We start from the raw sequence: 12,717 nt of genomic DNA, 5'->3' as shown, positions 1-12,717 counted from the left end.
CTAAATAAACATTCACACACTCTTATAAAAGCTCGTTGATAAGTTTGTTGTGTTACTCACTCACTTTGTTGCATTGATTTAAACGTGCACAGCCTCGGGGCCAATTCCATTTCATCCCTGAAGTAAAATGACCGGCGTGTATTTCGGTAACAACCCAATAAAATATCACCCAAAAATACATCTCAGTGTGTGTACCAATACAGCCCAGATGCAGACCAATGGACACTTTTATGGCTCCGGGAAGTAATAACTGTGAAAGTGATATTGTAATGAAGGCAGCGCCTGCCTGAGGGACTTGCGGGTTCATGGCTTACAGTATTTCATCGTCGTATTAATAAAACTGAATGGGAAGAGAGGGTCGGGGGAAGTGTCTGCTCCCCACTCTCATTGTTTTTCTTTGCTTTCTATCTGCAGATTATTATTCACAATCCATCCATCCTTCCTCCCCTCTCTGACCATTGGTCACTTCTTGACCTCTCCGTAATCAGCAAACTGCTGTTAACAATCCCTCCTGCTGTTTCCTGCCTCCTCTCCGTCTCTCTCTCTCTCTCTCTCTCTGTCTCTTCATTTCCCTTGTCGCACCTTGTCATTATAATCCCTCTTTCTTCACCGCTGTCAGTCTCTGAAGGCTCCAGTACACTCCAAATAAAATCAAAGGCTGTTGAACTACTGTCAAATGCCTGAAAACTCAATGTGCCTCCTGGTCTGTTCTTTTAATGACACCCACGCCAGATGGAGGGGTTTTCGACAAGCCTAGCCTCCAACTGATTTATTTTATAAATAGAGCAAGGGAAAGCTGAAAGAAAACTTTAAAAACAAGTGTGAACTCACGAAAGCTGTGACCACTGACAGGAATGCATCAACATGTTCATGCATTCACACACACAACCTCACAATCGTGTCACTACAGATGCCTCCCTACGACAACTAGTTCATGGGACATGGCAAAATTAAAATGGTGTGTGTGTAAGTCTGGAAGTCGACCAAACGTTTGTCGACCAGAAATGTCACTAGTCGGCAAGATTTCAAACAAAACGTGAAACTCTATTAGGAGCTGGGCCTTGTCAAAATAAATCAAAACCTGCATGTCTGGACCATGTGGGAGTTTAATTTGGAAGGGAAGACACAGGAAGTGGCCACGCTCAGCAGTCAGGCAGGAGTCTCGTTAATTTCCAGGGCTGGTACCTGCAGTTATTCCGCAGGCTTGTTAATAACATGTCAGGCAGGAAATCCAAAGTGTGGGATCATTTTGAGAAGGTGAAGGACGAACCCAAGGTGATATGTAAACTCTGCAGGCAAACATTTGCCTATCATTTGCTGACTACAAACATGACGTATCATCTTTACAGATACATGCCCATTAGCTACTAGGGCTGTCAAAATTGCTCAAAAATGACGTTTGAATATTCCTTCTAAAAATAACTCATAGGTTCGAACCATTCGAATATTTTTTTTTCCGCATTATGTCCACAAGAGTGCAAACTAATACAAGGAAACATACTTGTATATGAAACATAACTACCTGTAGGTATTTTTATTTCAACATAAACGTTTTTGAAAACATTTACATACCTACACATTAAAACACATAAAACAATTATCTGTTAGACGTTAGACACGACCGCGCACCTCTCGCTCGCCCCCCCTCTCTGACCCGTGACCACACCGCCCGCGGAAGCGCTGCAAATAGCCTCGAAGCACCAGACCGTGACCAGCTCGTGCCCTGCAGCGATCGTTTCAGCGTCTGGTCTATTTTCTGCGCGAGCCGCGAGCGAATGTGTCAAGCCGGGTGACGGAGACAACAGCTGGGAGCAGAACCGCTTGTCGACCAGGCTGGAGAAATGCGCGTCTGATGCCAACGCCCACTCGCAAAGAGGACAGCTGCGGTGGTGTTTTTTTCTCTCTCTCCACAATCGAATATCAACTTTCACATTCGAAGGTCCATTTTTTTTTCAAATTCGAATTTAAATTCAAATTTAGAATATTTGTTGACAGCCCTATTAGCTACTTAGCTTAGGAAAATTTTTAGTCAGGGGCAGCCCTATACCATGGACACAAAGAGTACAAGAGTGGATCGAGAGCCACCTCTGTCTCTCTCAAACCAAATGGTAAAACTAGGCAGTGCTGATCAAATATAAACCAAGATTCTGCTGCCATATTGCCTTTTTCTTGCCTAAAATGTCTCCAGAAACACATTTTAGTGTACTGTTTGGCTGTAATATGAGAATTTGTGAGCAAGATGTGGGAACCAAACTGTTGAAAAAACTGAGATCAGGGGCACCCGGTGGCTTAGTGGGAAAAGCAGGTGTCCCATATATAAAGGCAATGCCCTTGTCGCAGCAGCCGTTGGCATGATTCCAGCGCGGGGCCCTTTGCTGCATGTCATCCCCTCTTTCCCCTCTTTACACTTAGACTGTCAAACAAATAAAGGCAAAAAGCCCCCAAAAAATCTTGAAAAACAAAAAACTCAAACTGTCAAACTAAGCACTGCTGAATAAATATGAACCAAGATTCTGTTACTACATTGCCTATTTCTCATTTAAAATGTTTCTAGAAACATGTTTTAGCTTACTGTTTAACTGTTATTTGTTACCAGCAGGCCACCATATCGTTTCCTGTGTCAAAATGGCCAAGCTTGCATTACCTCACCCACCAGTGGGAGTGTTTATTAGTCCAGTGTGGCGCTTTGCATTCTGGTAGCCACAGCCATTTTCCTCTGATTTTCTGGTCATGAAGCATCAATTTAAAAAGTATTTGCATCCCTCTACAGCAGAGACAACTTAGTTTTATGAAAAAACCATCCTTCCAGCAGTGAAATACGTCTTTAAGTCCACGGAAAACACAGCTCTTTGTTTTGGTCACCATTTTGTTTGTGCACATTTGCCAGTTCTAATTGTGGAACCGCGGCCTTACAGTATGCTCCTCTATGTTCTCTTCTGTTTTTCACCATCCCGCTGTCTCTCTCACCTCTGCATCCAATTTTACTTCAACATTATCACTCCCTCCTCAACTCTCCCCCTCACCCTCTCCTCCTCATTACACCACCTCCTCTTTTTCTCAACTCTCTCTCCTGCTTCTCTAATTGTCTCTTCAACACTCCCTCTCTCTCACGGCACAGCTCCCTCCATCATCTCCATGTGTCTCTTCCTAGAACGCCCTCATTGCCCAGACTTTCTCATGCTCAGTATCTCTCTCTGTCTTTCTCTCTGGTGTTAGCTGCGTGCTGCAATATCATGTGAGCAGAATGTCAAGTGCTTCCGATGGAGCAGACCGACTATGTTTAGTCCTGTTGACAGACACACGCACAAAGACAGACATCTCCAACACAAAGTCCCATATGGGATCACACTCCTTGTCGTGGACGCACATTCTCCTCCCCTCATGTGTACCCGATGGAGAGACAGACACGCACACAAAAATGCACAAACATAAATGTATATAAATGTCCATAATTCAGGTACACATCCAGTCACACACAAACACACACACACACACACACACACACATGGGCATAACATAAATGGCTCAGTTAGTGATTGTACATAATTAAAGGCTACATTAAAGGGACAGTTCAGGATTTTTGTAGTAGGGCTGTATGAGGTACCTATCCATAGTCAGTGTATTACCTCAAGTAGATGGCGGTCAGTGCACTCCCTGTTTGCAGAAACAGATGGGACAAGCACCCCAGACCTCCGCAATACATTGCTGTTAAGGGCTGGTTGACACCAAAATATATTTTAGCCACCTAAAAAGAGGCCCATTTAAAAATCAATATCAGTGTAAGTGGACGCTATATTGAGGATATTTTCAACACTTTGCCGTCAGACAGCCCTCTTCTTTGGCACTACATTTTCTCAATCATAGAGCTTCCATATTGCACCGTGCACTGTATAACTCAGCAAGTCTGTTGTTTGGGTCAGACTGTCAGTGATTTATAGAAGACACAACAAATACTGAAAGTAAAACTGAGTGATTATGACAGCAAAGACAAAGTGCTGTTCACTGTGGAGACAAGAGGATAGCTTTCTGAGCCAAATTACAGAGAAGAAGAACTTTTGCAGAGGGAGACTGAACGGGTTGAAAAAGAGAGAGGGAGAAGAGAAGGGAAACTTCTGTGGAAGCTGAAGGCCGAAAGCGAGCAGAAGCTAACTGTGAGCTGTTATATGCATGCTCAGGGACCCAGAGAGCTACTGCTGCCATGAGTCAGACATGGTTGCATCAAAACTACAGGATCTTTCTGAATCAGAGGATGCCAGCGCCTCACATACAGTCTGAAATCTCTGCATCACCATCCATCCAGAGCTCCCCGCCTTACTGGATGCCAGTGTCTTGCAGATCTTTGTCAATTTTCTGGGATAAAAAGGACCAGAGGGGCCTGATGGCGAGTTGTCCTTAAAGTAAGTTTTTGGCTCTCAGTACTATTGTATAATGACTGATTATTAGACAACCAAAGTTTTATGGGCTGTGTTTATCTTATCAACGTATTTGTTTTAGCCATTTGTAGTGGCAAACTAAGGTGGAATCACACACTCTATAGCAAATGGTGCACTGTGATAACTGTAGCCTTCAACATTTTATGTTGTAGTACGAAACTTTACCCTTTTCCTGCTGGTAAGGCTAATATCACCATCTACTGATGATATGTAGCCAGAGCATGTGAGCTGAGTGAAGCGGGTGAAAATTTCCACTCCTCGCTCGCAGACCTGTCACTTTGCGCCGCTCGTCCGCTCCGCTTGGTTCTGCACATTCTTCGCTCCGCTGGATGGAACACGGTGAAACCATGGCTTCTCTTTCTTTCTTAAACAGCCACCAAAAACACAAGCACATACCATTTCTGAAGTGCTGGTATTTTCGAAAGTAACATGTCTTTTTTGCATGACCTCGCAACAGCATTTTCTGACCCAATCCGCAGACCTGCGGAGTAATACAGTCTACGGCTATGGCAGCACAGTAATACAGAAGTTTTAAGAAAAAAAAAAAAAGGTAAATGGCTGTCTGGCAGTTGCGAGAAAAGCAGTGAAAGCTGTCCGCTTAGACTGACAGTGAATTTTTCATGTAGGCTTCTATTTTGGGTGGCTAAAGTTCGATTTGGTGTCAACCCCCCTTCACAACATTGTATTGCTGAGCTTCTGAGGCGCTTTTCCCATCTGTTTCTGCAAACAGGAAGTGCACTGACCGCCATCTACTGAAGGTTACACACTGACCATAGATAAGTACCTCATACAGCCTCACTTCAAAAATCCTGAACAATCCCTTTAGTTTGGCACTTTGACATTTTCTAATGCTATACAGAAATTATGTTTTAGAAACAACCAAAGATATGAATATTAATTGTGTTAAAAGGGCCAGCTGCTTCTCACATCATTTGGGTTAAAAATATTTTTTAAAATCATAAACAAATGAGAAAAACACAACTGTTTCATCTTTTAGTGAAAATATATTCAACTTTCCAACACTCCTTAAAGCAGCAGTTTATGAAATCACATTAGTTCTGCCTGTGTAATTCCTACTTGGTGCATGTCTACAAACTGTCTAACAGTTCTGCATCATGACGTGAACGGAAAAAATGCAAGATGATCTTGCTTGAATAACCAATATTGTGGAGTGGGCCACATATAGTTTTGAACAATAAGCCACAGGCTGTTTAAAATCTGTCCATGGGCCACAATTGGATAGATTTGGATGTGCCTGTGCTAAACTAAGCTAACCTGCACCAAGCTCTAGCTACATATTTAGCTTACAGACAAAATAGTTGTATCAATCTTCTCATCTAACTCTACCAAGAAAGCTAATGAGTGTATATCCCAAAATGTCAGACTATTTGTTTATGGTGGAATGCTGTATTGGGTGGGCATCCACCACCACCACCCCCGACATGCATAGAGCATCTACACAGGTAATAAAGAAAAGGTCCCTTCAGGCTTCAGATCTGTGCTCTATCTTGCCATAAAAGCTATAGGGGTCGTGAAATAAAAGCTGTCACTTGTGTGAAGACTACATCAGTATTCCAATGGGGAAGTGGGGCGTTTTAAGAGGCTGTAACTGGCGTGACGGATGATTAGGCAGCAGGGCTGAGGTCAATTATCTTGCAATTTACATCATTCAGGAAGTGATTTGTCAGGAGAACCATTCTAGCTGGGTGGCTTTTACTTATAATGAAATCATAAAGACTGAAAAGTCTATGATTATGATGACTCGGTGCCTTGGAGTTTAAAGTGACATTTTTGAATGTGCTGAATTAAGTGCAGCGTTTGTGTAGCGCAAGGAGAAAAAACTGTTGCAAAGAATGATGAGCCGATAATAGATATATGATTAACACAGAGTGACACAATTCAGTGGTCTTGAAGTGGGTAACAGAGGCCACCATGCATGCAACACCAATCATTATGTTGTGTGGTGAAAAGGAACTACTCCTATTGTGAATTATAGGTGTGAGATTTGCACTTTCCAGCCAAGTCAAAAACTGCTGCAACTTTGAAAATCTATTTAAGTTACTGGCACACTGGTTGTCTCATTAGATTTAATGTTATGTAAACAGTTTTGTTGTTCTTAAATTTTGTTAACAAGCTTTCCGAAGTTCTTCTGGCTTGGCGGGAAAGCAGCGACACGCGCACAGTGAGGGGAGGAGTCTCACCGACAGTGAGGGATCGTGGGAAGTGTAGCTGGCCCAACGTTCATTCTCCAGCTCCTCCATCACCTACAGCATGCACAGAGAGAGTGGGGGGCGGGGGGAGGGGAGGGGTGAGGGGGTTATACACATGTTGCAAACAGGCACACGCACATACTGCACTGCACAAACTGGAATTAATGTGTGAAAGGATTTAAATGCGCACTCACACACACGCACACTCCAAACAGTTGTATGTATGAATGCACTCACAAACATTTATCACACACTGTTTCACACTTGCCTACATGAAACAAGTCAGGCAGAGAGGAGAGGCTTACACACACACACACACACACACACAAACAATATATACACTATACGTACACATATTTTCCAACACTCAGACAAAACACACCTGGTTCATAGCGCTCTTCAGCCAGGTATCCACAGCAACCCCTACTTGCCGCAGAAGGTCCAACCGAGCCTCGGCTTTTAACTTTATTGTCTTTGGAGAGAGAAGAGGTTAGCAATGTTAGAAACATCTAATATATCAGAGTCACACAGTTTTTCTGGCATCAGTCTTAAAAGGAACATCACTTTTTTTTAACTTTTACAACCATTTACTGTAAAACAGGGACCTATTTGAAATCTGTCTGAGTGCCATCATTTTTAATCGCTGTCTAATAGAGTCACTGTGTGCTCATATCACCACGCTTAACCTGCTGAGTAAAATCTTATCACGACTATGACACAACTATGAAAATAAGAGCTTGTAAAAAATGTGATTAAATTTAAATCAGCAGAGGTAAAAGCCTAAAATGTCTCACTGTGGGTCGAGAGTGCCAGAAGGCTCCTTACACTGAACAGATGAAAGCAGGTATTCACCAGCCTTATTACTGGGACTACAGCAGTTGCAGTCAATTTGGTCCCCAGGTTGCAAAAGTGCTTTATATTCATTCAGCAGTGGCAACCTCTTTCCCAGTGACAGACATCACTGTGTACAGTAAGCACCAAGATTGGAGCCATTTCTCATATATAATTGGTTTTTAAAGTTATGCAGGGAGTAGGACCTCAGGTGACTCCGTATGCCAGAGCAAACGTTACGATAAGCAACTGCCGAGTCGTGATACACCTCAATAAAGTGCAATGGGGATGATGTTTTTTGTAGGCCAGCTGGAAAGTTAACATTGCCCTGGTTTATTCGACAAAAAGCAAGTGAGAGTTTTCAACAGGATTTCGGATAATTGCAGAAAATACAATCTGTGGCGAACAACAGTTGAAGGAATTTACACGTTTTCTTTAGCAAGATAATCTTCACAAATGAACACCACCTTTATGATTCTTTCAGGGTCCAGTGTTTGGGATTTAGGGGGATATATTGGCATAAATGGACAGAGAACTGTTTTGTTTTTTGTTATCTTAGAATAAGCTGTTTATATCTACAATCCGTCTCCTCTACGGAGTCTGCCATGTTGCACAGCCATGTTTTTCATGGCCAAGACGAGGAAAAACAAAAACTGGCTCTAGATGGGGCCATTTGCAATAATAATAATGACTTTTTAAATAAAATCTCTAGAACCTAACCAGGACAAATTTCATGTGGTTGCAATCTGCAGTCCTCACTGCTAGATTCCATTAAATACCTTAAGTTTACAAGATGTTTCTTTAAGTGTACATGCAAAGACAGCAAGTAAAATCACATATTGGGCTATAGACAATAGATGCTATAGACGTTCATCATATCATGGTGTAAAACAAAATGTGAAAATCTTTCAGTGTATTAATCACAGCTGTCATTTTAGGCATCCGACTGTCACAAACTGGCTCAGTGACAATGAGGAAGTCCACACAAAAGATTCACTTAAAACGAGCAGAATTTATTGAACTAAATTTAACTTAAATAATGAATGGAGTGTGTAGGTCAGCAAAGTCAGTTATGAAAGCCATGCATGGGTGTGTGTCAGGTGTGCTGTGGAGGTGCTGAAGGTGCAAAGCAAAAACAATGATGCCCAGTGAATGTCACCTGAAAGAAGGGAGAGGCCAAGTTTTATAGCCTCGAGGCCCAGGTGAGCCTAATCAAGGCAACGCCCCTCCCATGTCAGCCAGCTGCCCGATGGGAGGGGCATCATCACACAACCAAAGCCCATTCAAAAGACCCACTGACTTCAAAAGCTGCAAAAATGCTAACTCATTCCTGCAACACTCTACTACAGAGTAAGGATGTGAACTGCATTTGCACCTCAGAATGTGTCATGTGGTCTTTTAAATGGCAACTCATCAGTTCTTGCTGTACTTTGTTTTATAATGAGCTGCAAACACTGGGCATGTGCCGTGTTATTTCCTAATGAGACAATATGATCAGGCTATAACCACCAGTAGGGAAACCCCTGAGATTTACATCCACTCTGCCTCGTCTTCCCAACTCTTTCATCTCTCATCCTTTCTCTTTTTTCCTGCTGTCTCTCACTGTTTTCATCAATTTCCTCTTTCATTACCCCCATCTTTCCTTTTTCACAGATGCTGACAGAGCAGATTGATAGCTGATAGCTGCCTCCCACAGAGACGTACAGTCAGACAAACAGAAGCACACTGTCGAGACAGACTTCCTGGCTTTGATCAATAAAGACCTGAGCCCCTTAAGTGCCTCCATTTTTTTCTTTCCATTAGCAGCACCCAACAAATGCTAAAGGTTGCTGCTGGACCATAAACATACCAGAATAAAGAGGAGAAAAGTTTAAAAAGATGGGCGATATATTTTCAGCCATCTGTGCAGCAGGAGTCAATACAATAAGGAGGCAGTGGTGTGAGTATGGATCACTGGTGGATAGACTGTACAACCTCAGAGAGACAGTCCAGCTGGACGGCAGCACCAATCAATAAAACAGACAAAGGTAGGCAGAAATACAGATGGAGAGACAGACAGGCAAAGAGATTCGTCTGGCTATAACTACCACTGAATTATTCTAAATTAAGGGACCACTTTTTTTAATATGACTCATATGAAAGCAGACGTTAAACATTAAGAATTTAGCTGCTGCAGCGCTCAAAAGATGACGACAGCAGCTGAACTCATCATAGAAAGCGATGACACATGAGATCCATTTGAAACTAGACAAATATAAGAAGATACACAGCGTGGGAACTGATTGGTCTGCTGTTTTTATCGACAAGATATGTGCACTGTACTGTAATGACCAAAGATATGCTACATGTGAACACACCCTTATGACTGTGCCTGTGCTCTGTATACCAAAGGTAATTAATATGCCAATGCTGATTAAATTGTGCCTACATTACGAGCGCACACTTCTAATCAATTTTCCGATCCTTATTAGCTCTGTTTGCTTGTGCTGGAAAGTATCTGGGTGCACAATCTTTTCTCTGTCTTGATGCATCTGCTGTCTGAAGCATTTGGATGCCACGTGTTAATGAGGCCAGATTGTCTGGTGAAGCCAGTAAGAGAACAGCCTTCAACGGCTCATTAGTATGGAGACAGCCTCTTGCTTCACTCTCTCATCCTCTGAGAAGTCCTTAGAAAGAGGAAAACAGCAGAGAAGAGGCCAATAATTGTTTAATATCAATGTGGGAAATCTCAGATGGAACTTCTGCTTGATTTTTAAAATATGCTGCGAGAGAGGAAAGACAAAAACAGACTCTGTATATTAAGTTAGCAGGATCAATTTTTGAGTTTGCCACTAAGTATAAAGCTTTAATGCATAGATTTGTTCGTAAGACTTGGGCGAAAATTTGTATTGACTTCAACTACAACTGGATGGTCCTTCATTTCCATTTACTTTATATATTTGTAGGATAAGTACTGCAGATGCAATTTGCTTCAAATTTCACACCTTCTAAGACTCAAATTGATTTTTTTCCTCAAGAAAATATGTGCATCGCTTTAGTCTAGTGCCTTTTTCCTCCTCTTGATTTCCCTTCATCTCTGAAGCATGTTATTCAATAGAAACAAACGCTCCACTAGAGTGTACAAGGCTGGCCTGGAGCACACTGTCTTCACATATAATTTATAAAATAATCTAAAATACATTTAGTTTTATGCTCTGAAAATTTTTCCCTGACTTCAATCACAGCATGTATCATTTACTAATGATGATAAATTTTTTTGTTACAGTAATAACTGTTCACGTGATTTCAGGAAAATGCATGTACGGCCTCTGGTTTCGGTATCCAGAGTCTTTTATCAAGCACTCAGCCAGAGGCCATAAAATCAGACGCTTGTAGAGAGCAGAGGATACATAACTCTACTCTTTCTTTCAGTGTGTATTGATTCCATTCAAACAGAGGCGAGAAAAAGAGGATGCTTCTAAAGATTGAGGTGCGCACTGTTGAACACTGCGGAATAGATTTAAAGGCATAAAACATTTAAACAGTTTGATTTCTCTTAGTTCTCGTACTCCTTTTTTCTTAAAGCAACAGTTCAACCCCAAAATTAAGAATACCGATTTTTCCTCTTACCTGTAGTGCTAGTTATCAATCTGGATTGTTTTGGTGTGAGTTACTGGGTGTTGGAGATATCAAATGTCTGGATGTCTGCCTTCTCTTGAATACAATGGAACTAGTTGACACCAAAAAACAGATTTGAAAAACACAAGAGCAATGTCTCTTTCCAGAAATCATGGCCTGGTTTCTCTTAATACTCATAATATATATAATAATCCACAAACCTTGTTGTGAGCAGTTTCTTCTAGGCACTATTATCTTTCTACAGACTACACCCGCCAACTATATCACTGCACAGATGAAAGTGTGTATCCACTGCTAGCTCACCTAGCACCACTTAGCTATCTGATGTTACGATCTCTGCTGAGGAGGACGACATTAATGATTACATCTCACACTACCATAAGCGTCTCTTCCATGAGTAGATGCACAATTCCTTCTGCGCAGTAATATGATTGCCGGGTGTAGTCTTGGTCTGTGGATTATTATTTATATCATGCCATTAATGTTTACAACTCACGCTGTCACGAGCACGAGTCACCATGAAACAGCATGTGCGTGTGGTTCAATAAATAACAAGAGTTCCTCAATGAAACTGCTCACAACAAGGTCTGTGGATTATCTTGAGTAACTGTGTCATGATTTCTAGAAAGAGACATTGCTGTGAAATTTCAGAAATACATATTTATGTTTTTGGCAATTTCAGCACTAAATTTGAGAGAAGGCAAACATCTCTACAACCGATATCTCCAGCACTCTGCAACTCACACCAAAACAATCAAGGATGATAAACAGATAAAACAGTTAAGAAGAAAAATTTGTATTTTTGACTTTGAGGTGACTGTATCTTTAATTTGCAATTTGATTTTGTACAACAGGGTGGACATTTTAATTTCAGATTTGTAATACTTATTTTGATAAAGTCTTTTGTGACTATATTACAAAAATTTAAATTCCATCTCACTCCTCCCCAGTAATGATATAAACACTACTCAATCCAACGTCTCTATTTATGTCCATAAAGGCAACAGCCTCCCTGACTTTTCCACATATTCTTCAAATAACAGTGGCTAATAAACAGCTCTGTACACTCTTAAAAGTTGTACATGATTCTAGGCATGTATATTTATGTTTCCTGCATCGTGTTTTCCATAAACTATCCAGATACAAAAATTGTGGGGCAAGACAATTACTAAAACTTTAAATAAAACTATCTTGAATAACACTGGCACCTAACACCTAAACACTGTATCTTTCTCATGGATTCGCCTGCAGTTTGACATGCACTAAATGGTCACACTTTTAGCACAAACAACACATCAACTATAATCACTGACTCTGAAACTAAGTTGGCCGTCAAAGTGTTTAAGATGTTGTCACAAGCAAATTAGGCAATTTATTTAAAAAAAAAAATAAAATCAGTTAATGAGGACAGGCAGCAAGGCCAACTATGCTATCAGTCTCTTTTACTGGTGTTTTAGACATGCTGCTTCTGAAACACAAATGAGTTTTTAGCTGATAATGACACCAAGGTTGATACCAAAGTAAAAGCCGGATAATTACCCACTTACACTATGCTGTCTCCACTGAAGACAGAAGCCTAAAAAAATATTTAAATTCACAAATTGACTGTACATGCAAACTTTGAC

General features: G+C 41.2%; 1 protein-coding gene across 1 annotated transcript in view; it reads right to left on the bottom strand.

The window, feature by feature from the left end:
- LOC125888235 (F-BAR and double SH3 domains protein 2-like) overlaps positions 1 to 12,717 on the bottom strand; it is a 92,327-nt gene that overhangs the window by 7,032 nt on the left and 72,578 nt on the right. Inside the window, exons 13-14 of the mRNA XM_049575447.1 lie at positions 7,026 to 7,115; positions 6,635 to 6,697 (exon numbers count right to left, since the gene is read on the bottom strand). Coding sequence (XP_049431404.1) covers positions 6,635 to 6,697; positions 7,026 to 7,115 — 153 coding nt within the window. The remainder of the gene's footprint in view (positions 1 to 6,634; positions 6,698 to 7,025; positions 7,116 to 12,717) is intronic.

The sequence above is a fragment of the Epinephelus fuscoguttatus genome, linkage group LG5 (assembly GCF_011397635.1).
Source record: "Epinephelus fuscoguttatus linkage group LG5, E.fuscoguttatus.final_Chr_v1".
NCBI lineage: Eukaryota > Metazoa > Chordata > Actinopteri > Perciformes > Serranidae > Epinephelus > Epinephelus fuscoguttatus.
The sequence above is the reverse complement of the archived record's forward strand: the minus strand, read 5'-3'. Positions and strand labels throughout refer to the sequence as shown.